General features: G+C 38.5%; 2 protein-coding genes across 3 annotated transcripts in view; both read left to right on the forward strand.

Moving 5' to 3' along the window:
* The window catches only part of VPS54 (VPS54 subunit of GARP complex), a 173,638-nt gene that overhangs the window by 60,116 nt on the left and 94,484 nt on the right, over positions 1-19,038 (forward strand). The window lies entirely within an intron of this gene.
* The window catches only part of LOC148776133 (uncharacterized), a 72,567-nt gene that overhangs the window by 44,049 nt on the left and 9,480 nt on the right, over positions 1-19,038 (forward strand). The window contains exons 3-4 of the mRNA XM_088841782.1: positions 1,716-2,366; positions 11,267-11,652. Of these exons, the coding sequence (XP_088697908.1) occupies positions 1,716-2,366; positions 11,267-11,287 (672 nt within the window). The 3' untranslated portion in view covers positions 11,288-11,652. The remainder of the gene's footprint in view (positions 1-1,715; positions 2,367-11,266; positions 11,653-19,038) is intronic.

A 19,038-nucleotide genomic window follows, 5' to 3' on the forward strand; every position in this document is an offset into this window, starting at 1 on the left:
CAGTTATTCTTAATTTTCTGTGATCTGTGCTTTTTGGACATTAATACTAATTACACATCTCTACACATTTGTTTTCAGTTTGGCTTTTCTTTTTAATACTGCAATGATTTAAGTGATAACAAGTGAACATATTAATCTGAAATATACCTACTTCTAAATTAAATTCCTTATCCAGTTAATAGTCTTTTATTATGTTTTTGGCAAACCTGATTATCAGCATTTAATTTTAGATTTAGATTCATGATTATGAACTGTTCTGTGGATTAGTAAAAATAAAATCATGCTGGATCCCTGAAAGAACTAAGTGTAATACTCAACATGTATTTTCTTCCTACGGTTTGTTATCTACAAATGGATGATGAGGAAAGCAAACCTGTCTGTCTTGTGCTAGTGTCTGAGAGATACTTCATAGCTATTTTCTAACCCAGGTGCCAAGTACTGCAACTTGGAATCTTTTTCGGAGCAAGGTCGGGTATAAGCACAAATATTTTTAAAAGGCCAAACCACTGGATATAAGGCAGCTTTTGAACTACTGTTGGTTTCTTGATGTGGTTTCAAAATATAGGAACTTGTTGCATCCATTTCATAGTATAATCTATGAACTGAGTCTAGATTTAAAGTGAATTATTTTCCTCTCTGGCCTTTGGTGAAATTTGGTGAGTCTTTCCTTGTGTAATGTGTGTAATGTAAACTCATCTGGTTTTATCCAGGATTTAGGAGGGTTTCTTTATTATTTTTATAGTTAAATTTAGTTCATATTGGAGATTATTGTTCATTCTCCTTATTACAAAATTGTAGACAATTGAATTTAGAACAATATAAAGTAAGAATTTCCTCTCAACTGTTTTTGTTGCTTTCTTCTCTAGTGTCCTTCCCTTCCCCCAACTTTATCTCTTTAGTGGGTAAAATACTATTTCACAAAGAGTTATGTTTGCAGTTTTCAAAATGACTTCTTAGAAGTGAAATTGGAAACTTTTTTTTTTTCAGTCTCCAATGGTAAGAGTTACATTTTCACTTTTGATTTGATAAAACACACGAAAAGAGTTACATTTTCACTTTTGATTTGATAAAATACACATTCAAAAGGCCCTTTTCGCTCTTTTAAAAAGTATCCTAATACATTCTCTTTCTTGTGGATTTTATTAACTGGATTAAGATCACCAGCCCTCCGAAACCAGGCTAAATTGGATTACTGTTGAGAATCATAGTGAGGAGGTATTAATAACACACACACACACACACACACACTCTTCAAGTATTTCAGTCAGAGTAGGAACAACTGATTTCACGGCTAGGGAAGTATGATAGGTGCCTGAGAGGAAGGCCCGGAACTAGGGCAAAACTTGGGATTTGGTGGGAGAAGGCCTCCATAGGGAGTGCACTGTTTCCAGAGTCCAGTGGATTGTTGGGGAGGGGGTGACCTTAAACCTTTCAAAGGACACTTAACCGGCAAACTCTGAACAGCCTTCACTTTAAAGGGGTGAAAGGAGAGGTGGAATGTTGTGGAAGTATCTACTTTAATAGGTGCTGGGTGATTGAGGGATGTTTGGTGTGGTTGGTCGAGGGCCACCCTGAGGGGTCGCATACCGACCCGGGAAGGCGGCAAGCGGCACCTGGCTGCAGCCGAGAGCACTTGGGGGTGGGGCAGGGGTCGTAGGGAAAAGTCGAGTTCAGCCTGCGTTTCTGTCTCTGCCTGGGGGGTTATTAGAGATTAGAGGAGTCGTCGAGCAGCCGCGCGGGGTATTCCCCGCTCCGGGGTAACGCCGGCGGCGCCCGCTCCAGGCCCGGCCTTCTCCCAAGACGGCAAGCGCTCCCCCCGGGCCGGGCCGCGGCCTCCCGCCCCGCTGGAGCCGCGCGGTGGATTGTGGGCTGGGGGCTGCGGCGGCCTCGCGGCGGCCTCCGGCGCTGTCTCCCCGGACCTAGCCAGACCGAGGCGGGCGGGCGGGGTGAGGAGAAGCAGTAGAGCAGGGAGCAGAATCGCTAGGGGTAGTGGTCGCGGCGCGGCGGCGGCGGCGGCGGCGGCTCCTCTGGAGGCCGGGGATGTGGGAGAGGCGGTGGCAGCAGCGGCGGAGGCGGCGCTGCGGACCCGGGGGAAACTGCTGGCTGACAGGACACCCGGGAGAGACGTGAGGGAGCCGCCGCTGCCGCCTCTCACCCCCGAGCGGAGCTGGGCTCGAGAGGGCGGCCCTGTGCTCCCCCGGCCGAAGGGCCAGCCGGCGCGGGGCGGGGGCGGGAAGCCGGGCTCGGGCCCAGCCGGGATCCGGGCGGCGGCGGCCGCGGAGCAGCAGCCTCGGCGCGACGTGGAGGCTTGGAGGCGGCGGCGATGCACTAGGCCTCGCTCTGGGGCGGCTGCCCGGGACCCGCAGGTAGGTGTCGGGCCGGCCCCACGCGGCCCCCAGCGCTTCGCGGCCCACCCTCGCCCCGACTTCAGGGGAGGGAGGACCGAGACCCCACCCCCTCTGTCTCCTCCCAGGCCTGAGCCGGCGGAGTTTCGGTCACAACTGACCAGCGCCGAGGCTTCCATTCCTCCCGCCACCACCTCCTCCTCTTCCTTCTCACTCTGCCGCCGGGATCCGGGCCGGCAGCTGTACTCTTCGCCCCTAGCCCGCGGCTGCGACGCCGCTCTCGCCCCTCTCGCCCCTCTTGGGATTTCGGCTGTGGAACTTCCACCACCCTCCTTAGACGATGCCCCCAAACTTTCCCTTTCTTTTTCTAGCCGGGCCCTTAAGCAGCTTTTTGCTCCTACTGGAATGATTTAAATTTAAAAAGTCATTTTTCCTCCACGAGATGGCCAGCCCAGAAAATAACTCGGTGTTTTGCAGTTTGGCAGTTTAGCTCCCAATCATTTTGTTCAGTAGTTAATTTTCTTCAGTTATACATCTTTCCGTCTCTGCACTGAAACAAAGGCAGGCCTTACCTGCCCTCCTGTCGTTGACAGGGGAACTTTTGCCTGCCCATTATAATTAACACTTGGTCTGTCCGTGTGCTGAGTTTGGGATGGTATTTTTAGAAATTTGGCTGACCCGGGTTGCAATTTGCTTTTAAGAGTTCCCCATTAACTAGCTTTATTTTGGTCTTTATTTAGGCTCTCTTTACTTTCGAAGAATTCAGCTGGAATGTTTTTGTGTTTTGTTTTAATTGGTTCTGTGTCTGATTTGTCAAACCCCAGGGCAGTGTTAATAGTAAATGCTTTAAAAAGGCAAGTGATGTCATGATAGTGTACTGAGAAATGTTATTGTGGTAACTTAAATTGCAGATTTTGACGGACATTCAGGTTAACTTTTATATCTGATGAAGTGTTCTATTTGGAAAAGTAGCTTGAGAGCCTTAATGACTTCTAAGATGGAATGATGGGATTTGTTTGATTGCAGTCAGATTCTGATTTCCTAGAAATAGATATTACTTGATTGTTCATAGTTGTCATCATTGCTTATGATAGGTTTTGGTAAAAATCAGTGTGTGCAAATTTTGGATGCTTGATAGTTGTGGTCTAAGGGATTAGATGTTTGCCATTTTATTGTGATTTGGCTATTTTAAAATGATACTCTGTTAATTTTAGAATTATTGCGTTATCTGGACAGACATTACAATTAAAAATATCTCTATGGTTTTCTTTATAAAGAGTGCACTACAACAAAACTATAAAGACTGTCCCTGTTTTGTTGTTGATGATGATATTAATGTATTTTGGTCTTAGGTATTGTTATCCTAACATTTGGCTTTCTGAAATGTTTTTCATTGCGTTATCCAAAGTTTATTAGGAAAAGATGATTAAATTTGTATTTGTTTATTTTCTGAAAGAGTTAATTTTTGGATAGATATTAAGTTTTTATGTCAGAATTAATATCATATCTTACACAACTCTTGAAATGGGAAACTTTGCAGAATTTGTTCTTAATCACATTCCTTTCCTATCAATAAGAGTTGATTAAAATTCTTTTTCTGCTGTAAGCTTTTTACAATCTTTATTGAGTAAAGTACACTTATTTAAAGTGTTAAATTCATCCATTTTTAGATTATTTACATAGTTGTGCAACCATTACCATAATCTAATTTTAGAACATTTTCATCACCCCAAAAAGAAACCTCTGTCCATTAGCAGTTACTCCCCATTCTCCGCACTCCACCCTAACCCCGGACTTCGGTTCAGTTCAGTTCAGTTCAGTCGCTCAGTCGTGTCCGACTCTCCGCGACCCCATGAACCACAGCGCGCCAGGCCTCCCTGTCCATCACCAACTCCCGGAGTACACTCAAACTCATGTCCACAGAGTCGGTGATGCCATCCAGCCATCTCATTCTCCGTCGTCCCCTTCTCCTCCCGCCCCCAACCTTTCCCAGCATCAGAGTCTTTTCCAGTGAGTCAACTCGTTGCATGAGGTGGCCAAAGTATTGCAGTTTCAGCTTTAGCATCAGTCCCTCCAGTGAACACCCAGGATTGATCTCCTTTAGAATGGACTGGTTGGATCTCCTTGCAGTCCAAGGGACTCTCAAGAGTCTTCTCCAGCACCACAGTTCAAAAGCATCAGTTCTTCGGCGATCAGCTTTCTTCACAGTCCAACTCTCACATCCATACATGACCACAGGAAAAACCATTGCCTTGACTAGACGGACCTTGGTTGGCAAAGTAATGTCTCTGCTTCTTAATATACTATCAATGTTGGTCATAACTTTCCTTCCAAGGAGTAAGCGTCTTTTAATTTCATGGCTGCAGTCAGCATCTGCAGTGATTTTGGAGCCCAAAAAAACAAAGTCTGACACTGTTTCCACTGTTTTTCCATCTATTTCCCATGAAGTGATGGGACCAGATGCCATGATCTTTGTTTTCTGAATGTTGAGCTTCAAGCCAACCTTTTCACTCTCCTCTTTCACTTTCATCAAGAGGCTTTTGAGTTCCTCTTCACTTTCTGCCATAAGGGTGGTGTCATCTGCGTATCTGAGGTTATTGATATTTCTCCCAGCAATCTTGATTCCAGCTTGTGCCTCCTCCAGCCCAGCATTCCTCATGATGTACTCTGCATATAAGTTAAATAAGCAGGGTGACAATATACAACCTTGACGTACACCTTTTCCTATTTGGAACCAGTCTGTTGTTCCATGTCCAGTTCTAACTGTTGCTTCCTGACCTGCATACAGGTTTCTCAAGAGGCAGGTCAGGTGGTCTGGGATTCCCATCTCTTTCAGAATGTTCCACAGTTTATTGTGATCCACACAGTCAAAGGCTTTGGCATAGTCAATGAAGCAGAAATAGATGTTTTTCTGAAACTCTCTTGCTTTCTCCGGACTTAGGCAACCACTAATCTACTTTCCATCTCAATATTTGCCTGTTATGGTTCACTCATATATACAGTATTACTCCCTGAAAAGTTTTTCTTTTCAAATTAATTTCCATGTTTAGAATAGTTTGAGTCAGACAATAATCAACTGGTCACTGGTATTAAAAAGTGATATTTTAAACAGTTGACATCCTGTTTGGTTGTATTCATCATAGATTACTACTGGAGAAAGACAAAAGTTAGCATGAATGACTTCAGTGATCTGAGGAGGTGGTTTAGTCAGCTGGGAGTCAGTAAGTAAAAGTTGAAGGAGTGTTTTTGCCATTGGATATTAGAGTTGAAAAGATGTTAAAGGTATCTGCTTACTTCCTACTTCCTTCACAAATAGATGGCAGGAACTCGATGAGGAAATCTGGAGTGGAAGCTTGAATCTCTAGGACACATGACTTAAGAACCACAGTGTGACCATGTAAAGCAAGAAATGGGGATTTGCGAGTTAGAACTGTTAAGATCTTATGTGTCCATAAGTATGTACATATGTAGGGATGTATGTATTTGACATTTTACTAACAGAGTAGTGAGAGAACTGGACATTTCCCCATCTTTGGGATGGAGGGAGGAAGGGGACGATACATGCGGTTCATGTTACAAAATCCTATAAAATGCTTTAAACTAAAGGAGGATGACATATATATTATTTAGGTATCTTTTTGTACTGTTACCATCTTAATTTTTTAAAAAGCCACATTTTAGAAACACAATTAAAAAAAAAATTATACAGGGCTGGTTGGAGGCCTCCTTTTTCAAGACCTAGGGCACTAACTTTTAAATCAGTGGTGCTCAAAGAGGGGCAGTTTTGCCCTCCGAGGGATATTTGGAAATGTCCAAAGACATTTTTCATTGTCATAGCTGAGGGTTGGGTGGCATTGGCCTCTAGCCAGGGATGTTGCTAAATATCCTATAATGTGCAAGACATATCCTACTCCATCCTGCCTCCCCCCACCCCCAACCTCCTGACACACACAACAAAGAATTATCTGACCCTAAATATCAGTAATGTTCTAATCCTGTGGTTTGCATGATTCTGGTAAGGGCCTGAGCTGATGTTCCTGACTTCCACCAGATGGGAAAATATTCTCATTGGGCACTGTTTGGTGGGTAAGATTAAACTTTAGGTCCTCTGGCAGTTCTCTCTCTTTGCAAGAGGAGGCAGTGAGGGAAAAATCTGTGACATAATGCAGATATTTGGTTAGTCTGCTTAATTGTCTTCAAATCTGAAGTAAAAGAATTGATTTTCTTTCTGAAAATGGCAGCCTTATTTTATTGAGATTTGAGCTATTATGTTTTGACTTGTTCATTACTGTTACATAGGTTTTTGAATTGAAAATAGATAAATAGTATTTTCTTTACCTAGATTATTTTTTTTTCCTGGTAGCTTCAACTGCCAAGGAAGAGAAGTAAGCTGTGTTTTAATTAATTAATAATGTATATTTATGATGCAGAAAAATTCCAAGCTAACTCATGAATCTCATCTTTTTCTTATTGGCCCCACTTTTTGAAAAAATTCTTTCTTTTTGGTTGTGCTAGTCTTGATTGCTGCATGCAGGCTTTCTCTAGTTGCAGTGAGCAGTTCTACTCTTCATTGTGGTTCGCAGGCTTTTCACTGCAGTGGCTTCTCTTATTGTGGAGCATAGGCTCTAGGTGAACAGGCTTCAGTAGTTGCAGAATATGGGCTCGGTAGTTGTGGAGCATGGGCTTAGTTGCCCCAAAGGTATGTGGGATCTTCACGGGGCCAGGCTTCTGTGTCCATGGGATTCTTCTGGCAAGAATACTAGAGTGGATAGCCATTCCCTTCTCCAGGGTTCTTCCCGACTTAGGGCTTGAACCTGGATCTCCTGCATTGCAGGCAGGTTCTTTAGTGTCTGAGCCATTGGGGAAGCCCCCTTTACCACAGTACCACCAGGGAAGTCCTACGCCTCACTTTTGACTCTTATTTAATTTCTTTGTAGCAAGTTTAATTTGGTGATGAAAGGAGATTGAAAATTTGGAATCACTTTTGTTATTTACCAGCCTTATGACTTTTTTAGATAAATTAATCTTTCTGAGCCTCAGTTTTCTCATCTATAAGGTAGGAATAGTGGTAATTTTTGTATTTTAAAGTTATTGTGAGAATTAAATGAGGTAATATGTTAAGATGCAATGTCAGCTATAAAATACTATATGAGTTAGTTCAGTTCAGTTCAGTTCAGTTGCTCAGTCATGTCCGACTCTCCGTGACCCCATGAATCACAGCACGCCAGGCCTCCCTGTCCATCACCAACTCCTGGAGTTCACTCAAACTCATGTCCACAGAGTTGGTGATGCTATCCAGCCATCTCATTCTCGGTCGTCCCCTTCTCCTCTCGCCCCCAGCCTTTCCCATCATCAGAGTCTTTTCCAGTGAGTCAACTCGTCGCATGAGGTGGCCGAAGTATTGGAGTTTCAGCTTTAGCGTCAGTCCTTCCAATGAACACCCAGGATCGATCTCCCTTGTACCTGAAACTAATATAATGTTGTATGTTAATTATGCTTCAATTAATTAAAAAAAGAGTTACTTGTTTAAGAAGATTCAAATTAGAAAAGGATATAGATGGTGCTGAAGTATGAATATAGAAAGCAAGGCAGAGAAGTAACTGCTGAAAACCTCTCTAGGGAGAAGAGAGTTCTAAAAATACATTGATAACAAACTAGTGAAAGAACTAGTCAGTTCAATTCAGTCAGTCAGTCAGTCATGTCTGACTCTTGGCAGGCCCATGGACTGCAGCTCACCAGGCTTCCCTGTTCATTACCAACTCCCTGAGTTTGCTCAGACTCATGTCCATCGATTTGGTGATGCCATCCAACCATCTTATCCTCTGTAATCCCCTTCTCTTCCTGCTTTCAATCTTTCCCAGCATCAGGGTCTTTTCCAAAGTGTCAGTTCTTCACATCAGGTGGCCAAAATATTGGAGCTAGTATTATCACCATAATTTGAAGCTCTTTCACCTAGGGACAGACTGACTTCCTTCAGTAGCACCTGAGGGCATCACCATTACAACATAATATAAAACAGATTATTAAAATGGTGAAATTGAGTCATCAAGGAAAGATTACCTTGCTTTCAAAATATGGTGTTTGAAAAGCCATAAAAAATGTATAAGAATTAAAAATTTCAGAAGTGCCTTATACAAAAAGTTTTGACCTTACCAAGAGTAAACTATAGTTATCCTGGATCATTTCCCTTATTGGGAATAATTCCTTCTGCCTTCATTTATTATTCATACCTTCCTTTTCTCTAGAAGAATTTTTCTACCACTGGTAATTGCTTTTCACATGTGAGGATTTAATTGAAGACATAGGGGTTTTAAACCTATCCACTATTTGTAAAATCTCATTTATTTCTAAATTTGTTTCTTTATTATTTTTCAACATCCTTTTTTATACAATAAAGAGATGTTTTGATTTTTCTGTATGTTTAGTAGTCCATTGTTGTGCATTTAGAATTGGATTAACTGAAATACTTGAAATGAATGGGGAGAAATGTAATCTTAGAATTTTGTTAAACTGGTCAGTTTTCCTTCACAATCATACAAAAGTAAAACTGCAGATAAAACAGAGTTCCAACTATCCAGTGAGATTTTTTTGGACAGCATGAGGGTAGAATGGTTGGAGACAGTATTCAAAATAAGTCATGTTGTGGTATTGGTAAGATTTATTCAAAAGCATGGTGGACTTTAATGGCAACCCACTTCAGTATTCTTGCCTGGAAAACCCCATGGATGGAGGAGCCTGGCAGGCTACAGTCCATGGGGTCGCAGAGTCAGACACGACTGAGGGACTTCCCTCTCACTTTCACTTCATGGTGAACTTAAAAAATAATCAGATTATAGGGGGTTCCCTGGTGGTCTAGTGGTTAAGATTCCAGGCTTTCACTGCTGTGACCCAGGTTCAGTTGTTGGGGAACTGAGATCCTGCAAGCCACAGCTGGCATGGCCAAAGAAAAACAATCAGATTGTAGGAAGTGGGGGCAAATTTTCATGTCATAAATGCTATTGATTTGAATAATTTATATTCAACTAGTTAGCTTTTTATTAAAACTAAGTTCAGAGATTGGGTGTTTGTGTATGAATATTGTGGTAATGCATCATGTTTTATAATGTTTTTCTCCTATGGAGTGAATAATTTTGAAATCATAATAGTTATCAAGAAAGTTTGTGACCTGGTTTGTTTTGTTTTTCAGTTTGGCTAAATAAAATCCTAAGCTACAGCACTGTCAGTTGGAATGGAGAGCAAGGGCTGGATTTCTGATTAAGAGTAGAGTCCATAGGACAATTCAAGTTGGTGTAGAAATTGAAGAATGTAGAGAGGTCAAAGAGTTAAGTTGGCCCTATTTGTCTTTAGCTTGGTAAGCTAGATAGAAAAGGAAGGTAGAGAAGGGTGGATAAAGATAGTGAATTTAAGTTTTGGATATCTTGAACTTTAGGTGTCTCTGAGACTTGCAGGTAAAGATACACCCAGTAAACAGTTACAGATTTGGGTATGGAATACTGACAAGCAGTTAGAAATAGAGAAAATATAAAATCCATCCAGTTTTCTCCATCTTCTCTACTATTATCTGAGTTTAGGCTATTGTCATCTCTCACCTACATTATTACAAGTTTCCTATTTCATCTCTTCTAGATTTAGTCCTCTCCAGTCCATTCTCAGTGTTACAGTGATCTTTCTTAAGGGAAAATTTGATTATATCATTCCTCAGTTAATTTGTTTCTGTGATTTTTTTTTATCCTCATGATGAAATCCATATTCCTTATTGCTTTAGCAAATTTATAAATTCATTTAAGTTCTTTTCCCAATTTCTCTCTCTAGTCTAGTGACTCTCCACAACTCCCTGTTCCCCTTAAATAAACAGATTGAATTACTTGTGATTTCTGACAGTAGGCTCTCTCTTCCCTGCAGACCCTTGTACTTACTAGTCCCTATTCCTGAAGGGTTCTCCTTATCACACTCTTTCTCCCCTTCATCTAACTGACTCATTTCTGCTTATCTTCAGATAAGTTCTTAGTAAGCCTTCATTGGTCCATTGATTCATATTATTATTACTGAAAAGTTTTAAATTCACGAAAAAGTCAAAAGAATAGTAGAATGAACACACACACCTTTTGCCAAACCTGGTAACAGGATATGGATATTACAGTGCTTCATTCTTAATACTTAAGCATGTATCTCCCAGTTACAGGGACATTTTCTTATATAACCACAATACCATCATGATACCTAATAATATCAACAATTGCTCAATAACATTATTCAACTTATAGTCCATACTTAAATTCTATTTGTTCCGAAATTCTTTACAGATTTTTTTCTCCCTTTAGTGCAAGATTCAGTCAAGAGTCATACATTGCATTTGGCTTCTATGTCTCTTCAGTCTTTCTCAGTGTGGACTAGTCTCATTGTCTTCCTTTCTTCTTGGGTTTAGCGTTTGTAAAGTAGAGGTGTTTGTCCTCAGGTATATTCCATATTCTGAATTACTCTTTTTATGTTTCAATATTGGTAGAATACTTCTGATGAGAATACAAAACAGGTGATATATGTATATACCTATCACTTTATCACGTTCCTGCTGCTGCTAAGTCGCATCAGTCGTGTCCAACTCTGTGTGACCCCGTGGACAGCAGCCCAACAGGCTCCTCTGTCCATGGGATTCTCCAGGCAAGAGTACTGGAGTGGGTTACTATTGCCTTCTCCCCTTTATCACATTCAGTTCAGTTCAGTTTATCACATTTACTTAGTTAGTTAGTTCAGTCGCTCAGTCATGTCCGACTCTCCGCAACCCCGTGAATCACAGCACGCCAGGCCTCCCTGTCCATCACCAACTCCCGGAGTTCACTCAAACTCATGTCCACAGAGTCGGTGATGCCATCCAGCCATCTCATTCTCTGTTGTCCCCTTCTCCCGCCTCCAACCTTTCCCAGCATCAGAGTCTTTTCCAGTGAGTCAACTCGTCTCATGAGGTGGCCAAAGTATTGCAGTTTCAGCTTTAGCATCAGTCCTTCCAATGAACACCCAGGATTGATCTCCTTTAGAATGGACTGGTTGGATCTCCTTGCAGTACAAGGGACTCAAGAGTCTTCTCCAGCACCGCAGTTCAAAAGCATCAATTCTTCGGCGACCAGCTTTCTTCACAGTCCAACTCTCACATCCATACATGACCACGGGAAAAACCATAGCCTTGACTAGACGGACCTTGGTTGGCAAAGTAATGTCTCTGCTGTTTAATATACTATCAAGGTTGGTCATAACTTTCAGAGACACCTAATACCAGGCTGTCCTCTGTTGGTGACTCCAGCTTGATCACTTGGTAAGAACTGACAGATCTCTACTATTTAATGCATGATTGACTTTGTGATACTTTGTGGCCATGTAAATATCATGTTCCTAACAATCTTTTAAACTTATGATTTTAGCATCTGCATTAATGACCTTTACTTGAATCAGCCATTGCACTGGAGCATTACAAATAGTGATATTTCTAATTCTTTCATTCTGTCTACCTTTATTACGTTCGCTGACTTTTGAGAGCAGGAATGCTGAATATAAGCAACTGAATTTAGAAATCAAGTCATTTCTCACCTTTTCCAGAGCCAAATAAGTGGTGAAGATGAAAGATGGATTGCTAAGGAGGTAGACAAGAAAGAGAATAGAGGTTTGCCAGTGAAGAGAGAGAAAACAAGTTAGCTTGAATAGATAGAGCTGAAGGAAAGAACTTTAGTACTTGACTTTTTTTTTTTTTTTTTGATCAGTTGGTAAAATTGACAATAGGAGAGTCAGGAAATAATTCATAGAACAAGGCCCTGGAGTGGAAAAATGACATCAAGAACAACAGGTTTGGGGATTAGCTCTGGAAAAGAGCAGACATCTTATACTGTACTCGGAAAGTTTAGGAGTTGTGTATAGGTGAGAATTAGGTATGTTAGGGTATGAATGGAAGAAGTCATATCTGAGGACTTAATTTTATTGCTATGTGGTAGATAGTTACTTTTTGAGCATGAGATTGGAGGTAAGCTAGGGAACATGAAAGTAATGAAGTTTGTTTTAAACACTGTGGGGATTGGGAAAGCAAAGTGCTTGAGGATAAATAAGTGAAAGAACTGCTGAGCAGAACCTCATTTGAGATTGGAACTCATAAATGTATAATCTGCATGTTTTACATAAATTTTCTCTGGCAGTGTTCTGCAGCCAGGAACAAAAGCAAAGACAGATTGTGTTGAAGATGGATGAACAAGGAGAAAATTAAACATGCAAGGGAGACTGTTGAAGTTATTGACCATGAGATCCAAGCTAAGTAGAGAAGCTTGTAAGGCAGAACTGGGCTAAAAGACCCAAACAGTGGGGAGAGGTATAGAGGTAATGCTGCTAAGTCACTTCAGTCATGTCGACTCTGTGCGACCCCATTGACGTCAGCCCACCAGGCTCCCCTGTCCCTGGGATTCTCCAGGCAAGAACACTGGAGTGGGTTGCCATTTAAAATGCTATTTCATTGTTGATTTGGGGTTATAGTACTAATGAACTTCATAGTTACAGTTACTTACTTTATACCTCAAACTAACATTTAAATATTTTCATTCTTGAATCACTTACTGACTCACTGCAGATGAGTTTCTAGCTATTTTGCTTTATTTTTCTCTCTCAAAATTTTTTTAACAGCATCATCTTTATTATTATAGAGTACATACTTGTTTAGATTATTTGAAGACCCTTCCCTTCAAGGACCTAGATAAAATATATAGTTTATTAATAAAGATAGACAATACTAGATTATTTTTACTCTAGAAAAAAGCAAGGCAGGGTAACCCAAACAGTGGATAAATCCTAGTGTCATTTTTGTCCTTGAGAATACATTAATATGTAATTTTCTTTTAGCAACTACTTTCAAGGTAGGGTAGATTATATAGATTTTATTTTAATTTTACTATTTTTGTATACATGTTAATAAGTGTCTACTGATTTACATATTTAAGACATTGTATTCTCCAGTAACTTTGAATGAGTGATTTTAGGATTTGTTACTCTTTGGCCAAGACACCAAGAATAGAATACCATGTTCTTATCTGATTGACTCTGACAAAATTTCACTAGTAATACAGTAATATCAATGCTCTAAAGGAGTAAAATAAAGCATCCAAGTTATATTTTGTTTACATAAAACTTTTTACATGTTAGAGACAGATTTTTTACAGTACAGTTATATCATTCAGTTACAGGCTTATGAACCTTAATTTCAGTGGCTGCTATAGTATTTTTTTTAGCATATTATATGATAGATGCTGGGGGAAAAAGACATTGTTTTTATTTTTAATAACATCTAGATTTTTAAAATGTATTTATATTGTATTTTGAGGATATTTGTGATTTTATTCCTAATAAGAATGTCACACATTAAATATTACTTATTTTATAGCCATTTAAGAATATGTAAATTTAATATTGTAAATATTTATATTTCTTATCCTTCCAGACAAGAGTCTCTTTTATTGTTCCTTGTCACTAAATCAAAAGTAAATAAGAAACTTAAGGAAACACATATATTTAGAATTTCCTGCAAGACACAGGGTCTCATAAATGTCAAATGGGAATGTAAGGAAAAAGCAAATTAGATTAGCACAACTCTGTTCTTATTTTCTGTGTTTATTTAGTTTCAAATTGATTTCCCTCAATTTAGAAATACTGATATGTGCAGAAAAAAAAACACTCTCATGTCCAACCAAAGATAGATTTGATAAAAATTATTAGAGATTAATTTTTAATCATAGTAAATTTAAAATATCTCAAATATGTCATATTCTGAGAAACACTTGGCACAACACTTTTGGAATTTTAAGAGCCAATTTCTGGCTAATGGTATAGTTAAGCTTCTTTCCTTCAGCTAAAACGAAAATAATATATTTCTCTATTATGTAAGATTTATCATCTGACAGTCTAATCATAATTTTTAAAGTAGCTAAGTTATAAAATATTATATATCATATTATTGCTTACAGTGATCTCAATAATGAAGCTATTAAACATAAAGATTTGAGCTTTCAGAAAATACTAACAAATTAATGCTGTCATATAAATACTTGTCTTCTCATGTTGGTGACCCATTGTAGCATATTTATCCCTCATTGCAGCTCAGGAATTACCTTTTTGCTTAGAAAAATGGTAAATTATACTAATAAAAATGTATAGTATCTTTTTCCTTAAGTAATATTTTCTACGCATTTCAGTCTTATAAAATTATTTGAACCTAGTGAAGTGAAGTGAGGTTGCTCAGTCGTGTCCACCTCTTTGCGATCCCATGGACTGCAGCCCACCAGGCTCCTCAGTCCATGGAATTTTCCAGGCAAGAGTACTGGAGTGGGTTGCCATTTCCTTCTCCAGGGGATTTTCCCAACCCAGGGATCGAACCCAGGTCTCCCACACTGTGGGCAGACGCTTTACCGTCTGAGCCACCAGGGAAGCCTAAAACTGCCCTAAAAATAGTCCTTAAAAATTATCAAAGATATTAATTATTGTTGCCATTTATTTTTAATATAAGATGGACAAATAATAATTGTTATTTTAAATAATTGGATTGGTAATTGATGAGAAAAAGAAGACAGAAAAGTAACACACTGGGTGCCTGACATGGATGGGAGGTAGTAGTGAAAAACTTAGATTTGTTTTTTTTATTTTCTTTCCAGAGAGGCAGTGTGCTTTGGGGACAGAGATATGGAATTTAGAATCAGAAGATCTGAGTGCAGATCACGTCTTCACAACTAACTAGCTAAATGGTGTGAAGCCAAGTTACTCTTGAACCTGTTTCTCTATCACAGAATAGGGATCACTGATTCATTCATTTATGGATTCATTCAGAAATGTTTTTCTTGCAAGGTTGTTAGCAGGACCAGCAAAATCATATAAAGGAAAGTAAGCAATTATGGACCATATAGTGTTTAGTAATTATTATTGTTATTGTTTTTCTGTTGCTTCTCTCTCCCCTGCCATCCTTCCTTATTTCATGGATAACATATTTTCATTGCCCTTTTGATCTTAGGACTTAAGATAATTTTCAGAACTAGTGTTGGGAGTGAGGCAGTCCAAGTTCACCCAAGTCCCAGCTGATCTCCCCTCGCATCATGAATAAGGGCATTAGGCAGAAGAGTAGTATGGAAGGCAACTCTTCTGGATCAGCTTGCTCATTTTTTTACTGTTGCCTGACAAAGTCCTGTTTTTCTCAAAGTGGGGCATAGCCCAAGGTGTCTCATGTCTCTGGGTATAACTATTCAGTATCTTTTCTGTTTCCTCCTCTCCATCCATCCCATCCCATCGCCCTAAGTTCTTCCTTCTCTCTCATCTCCTTTTTCCACCACTCTTTCTTATTTCTTTTAATCTCACCCCCAGTTGATTTCTTGCTGTTTGCCTATAAATGTGGTATAAATGGCCTAAAAAATTCTTGCTCAACTCTTAATTGCTTTTCTTTCATCACCAAAAATATGTTGATATTGTTGCCTTGTTACTTCATCATTTACTTAACCTCTTGTGGTATGGCTTCTGCCCCAAACGTTGTCCTAAAACTGTTCTAATCCAGCGTCCTTTCTGAAGTTAAAAACCTCCTTGATCTCTCTCTCTGCAGCATGTTGACACTACTGTTCATACTTTCCTTCTGGACCCTTCTCCCTTGGCTTCTATAGGATGATTTTTCTGACTGCTTTCTTCCTTACCTCTTACGTGTATTTGCCCCACTCCTTGCTCTGAGCTCTCATTAGCCCTCTTTTTCGGCACTTTATTCCTTTGTGATATTACTTTCCTGTGACTAGAATTATTTATTATTTATGTAATGTGGTTGAACTAGGAACGGTGATGCAAAATTCAGGGAAGCCTGATTCTGTTTACTACAAGAGATAATTTTTTTCCTAAAACAGTTACAGTTGCTTTGTAGTAGTAATCTGCTTTTGAAGCAGTCACTTCTCCATTACTGACGGTTTTCAAATAGAGGCAGAGAGACCCCGAGTAGAAAGTATTCATATATTGATAAACAGTTAAGACAGATGATCTTTTAAAGTCTGGTCCAACTATCTCATCCACTCCACTTCCATGGACTGAATTTTGACCATTATTAACTGTCTTCCAAAAATAGTTTTTCTAGCTTCTGTGCCTCATTATCCCTCTTCTTTCTCACAAACAGTTTTGCTTTTTTATCAAAAATTGCTAAAGTTTCATCATTATTTTCCACTACTTTTTTTTTCTTTCCTTTGACTGGACAATGTTGCTGTCACATTTTACAAATGAGGAAACTGAGAGCAACATAAGAAAGTTGTCAAAGGTCACACTACTAATAAATGACAGATCTAACTCACTTTATGGTCACTTTTCTTAACCATTATATTATACTGTGTTACAGGAAAGATAAAAATCTAGAATCAAATTTTAGGATGTCAGGTAATGTTATACAAACAAGGTAACTTATTTTTAACTTAGGTTTTTAGATTGTTTTGAACGTGAACTTATAAGAAACATTATTAGTGGCTTGTTTGTGCTTACCTCTTTTTCCATGATAGTCATTCATTTGTTCATTCATTGAACATTCATCCATGATAGGTGTGGTACAGAAAGATGAATGAAACAAGTATAATTTTATGATGTAGTGAGAAAGACAGGAAATAAGCAGGTAAATAATCAGTTATAATTTGAGAAAGTGCTATAAAGATCACAAACCATAAGGCTAGTAGTAGAGAGTAACCAGGATATGTGTGTTGGATGGGGGATAAGGTAAGAGGAGGAAGTACTTAAATACTGTGGTCAGGAGAAACCTGTTATTTACCATCATTAACATTTTGTCATATACCTTTTCATACATTATATATAGTTATATAAAGTTTTTATCTCAAAATGAAATTGTACTATGTATTCAGTTTTGTAATCTTATAATTGAATCTCTTGAAACAATAACCATTGTGTGTTAATTTCCTCACCTATTTCACTCCAACCTCTACTTTCTGCTTCCACCCCCACTATTGGACTTGACATTGCTTTCCAATGTGATGTGGTTACTTCCTAATTGCCAAATGTAAAGGAGACTTTTTTCCCTTAGTATTAATATTTTATTTGTGAATTCTGAGCTGATTTTTCTTCCCTTTTTCCATCTACCTTCTTTGATATTCTTTCTCTTCTTTATCACAAGCTTTTCTTTATATCTTTCTTTCTTTCTTTCTTGAGAAATGTTGTTGGGTCCCCTTAGATACTATACTTGGCCCTCCTTACTAATACTCTTCTGGAATGATATATCATCAATTCAACACCAGTGTCTTAAGTCTATAATGGCTCACCACAGTCTTGTGGCTTAAGTCTAAACTCCATTGTCAAATTGCATGCAGCTTAAGGAATATTCATTTTTTATCTAAAGAAAAAAGAAGTGGACTTTTACTAATACTTGTTATGAAGTTTGATACCAACATCTTCAATCAGTACACGTGTTTATTTATCAGATAGTCACATTATATAGATAAGTGAGTAAGCTCAAGGGATTAACAGTAGTATCCTTCACTTAGTTTAGCCTTGTGATATAATAGCCTTTTATGAGTAGTTAATTAGGCTTACAAATTATGTTATCTAGTTTTAAATAAACCAACTCTTAACAAAATGTTCAATAACTCCTATAGAGAAGTTATATCTTGGATAGATACTAATAATGGAACCATGGTAAATAACAAAGCACAGAGTTGTATTCTCCTACTCTTAATACAAGCTTTTCCTTAGTCATATATTAAAAGTACAAAAGAGCTGTCAAACTCAAGAATGTGTTATATGTATGTTTTTATTAACAAGAAGAAAAAGCATTCCAAACTTGCTGATTTTTTTTTTTTAGAAATGGCATGTGACTTGACAATATATGTAACCAGACAGAATGAAATACACAGACACAGACAGACAGACATATTAAATCTGTTCCCACAGGGTATTTTTGTTTGTTTTTAAATAAAAAAGTTTTATATATAAAATTTTACATGCAAAGTATAGTGAAAAAATAAGAGTAGTTGGTTTTTTAGAAACACTCAATCTATTGTAAATCTGTTTTAAAAATGGATGTTTGGAAATATTTCATCATTGTGCTATTTTGTTAAATGATGATCTCTTTAAAAGCCCAGAGTGGAGTTTTCTTCCTTGTTTTAAAAATCTCAAAATAGAGTTTAGACAGTGTGATCAGTGATTTCTTCCATTTGGTTCTACATTCATATGTGAGATACTTCCCTCTGCCCCAATAACAAGCATTAAAACCAGGTATAAAAATAAATTGAACTCAGAGCCAAACCTTTGAATCACCATTTCATGAAGTTTAAATCAAGATTTTTAATAATAATCATAGTGAAATCACATTAATATCTATTAAAAATAGAGTAAAAAGATACTTTTTTTTGCCAGCAATTAATAGGTTATTTTAAATGTTTTTCCTCTTTTAAAAAATTTCCATTTAGCATAATTTTATATTGCATGCATTAATATAATGCATGTTGTACCCTATATAATTTATAAATGATGATTTTTTAAAAGTTTTTTTAACTGATGGGCTATAGGATCAAAAAAGTTTGTAAATTGCTGATATAGATCGTAAGTATCCCAGATCAAAGGAAGGCTAGTTTTCTCAGGGTTATTGTTGTTTAGTCACTAAGTCGTGTCCAACTCTTTTTGTGACCTCATGGACTGTATAGCCCACCTGGTTTCTCTG

The sequence above is a fragment of the Moschus berezovskii genome, chromosome 11 (assembly GCF_049115385.1).
Source record: "Moschus berezovskii isolate FMDL1 chromosome 11, NW_MosBer_1.0, whole genome shotgun sequence".
NCBI lineage: Eukaryota > Metazoa > Chordata > Mammalia > Artiodactyla > Moschidae > Moschus > Moschus berezovskii.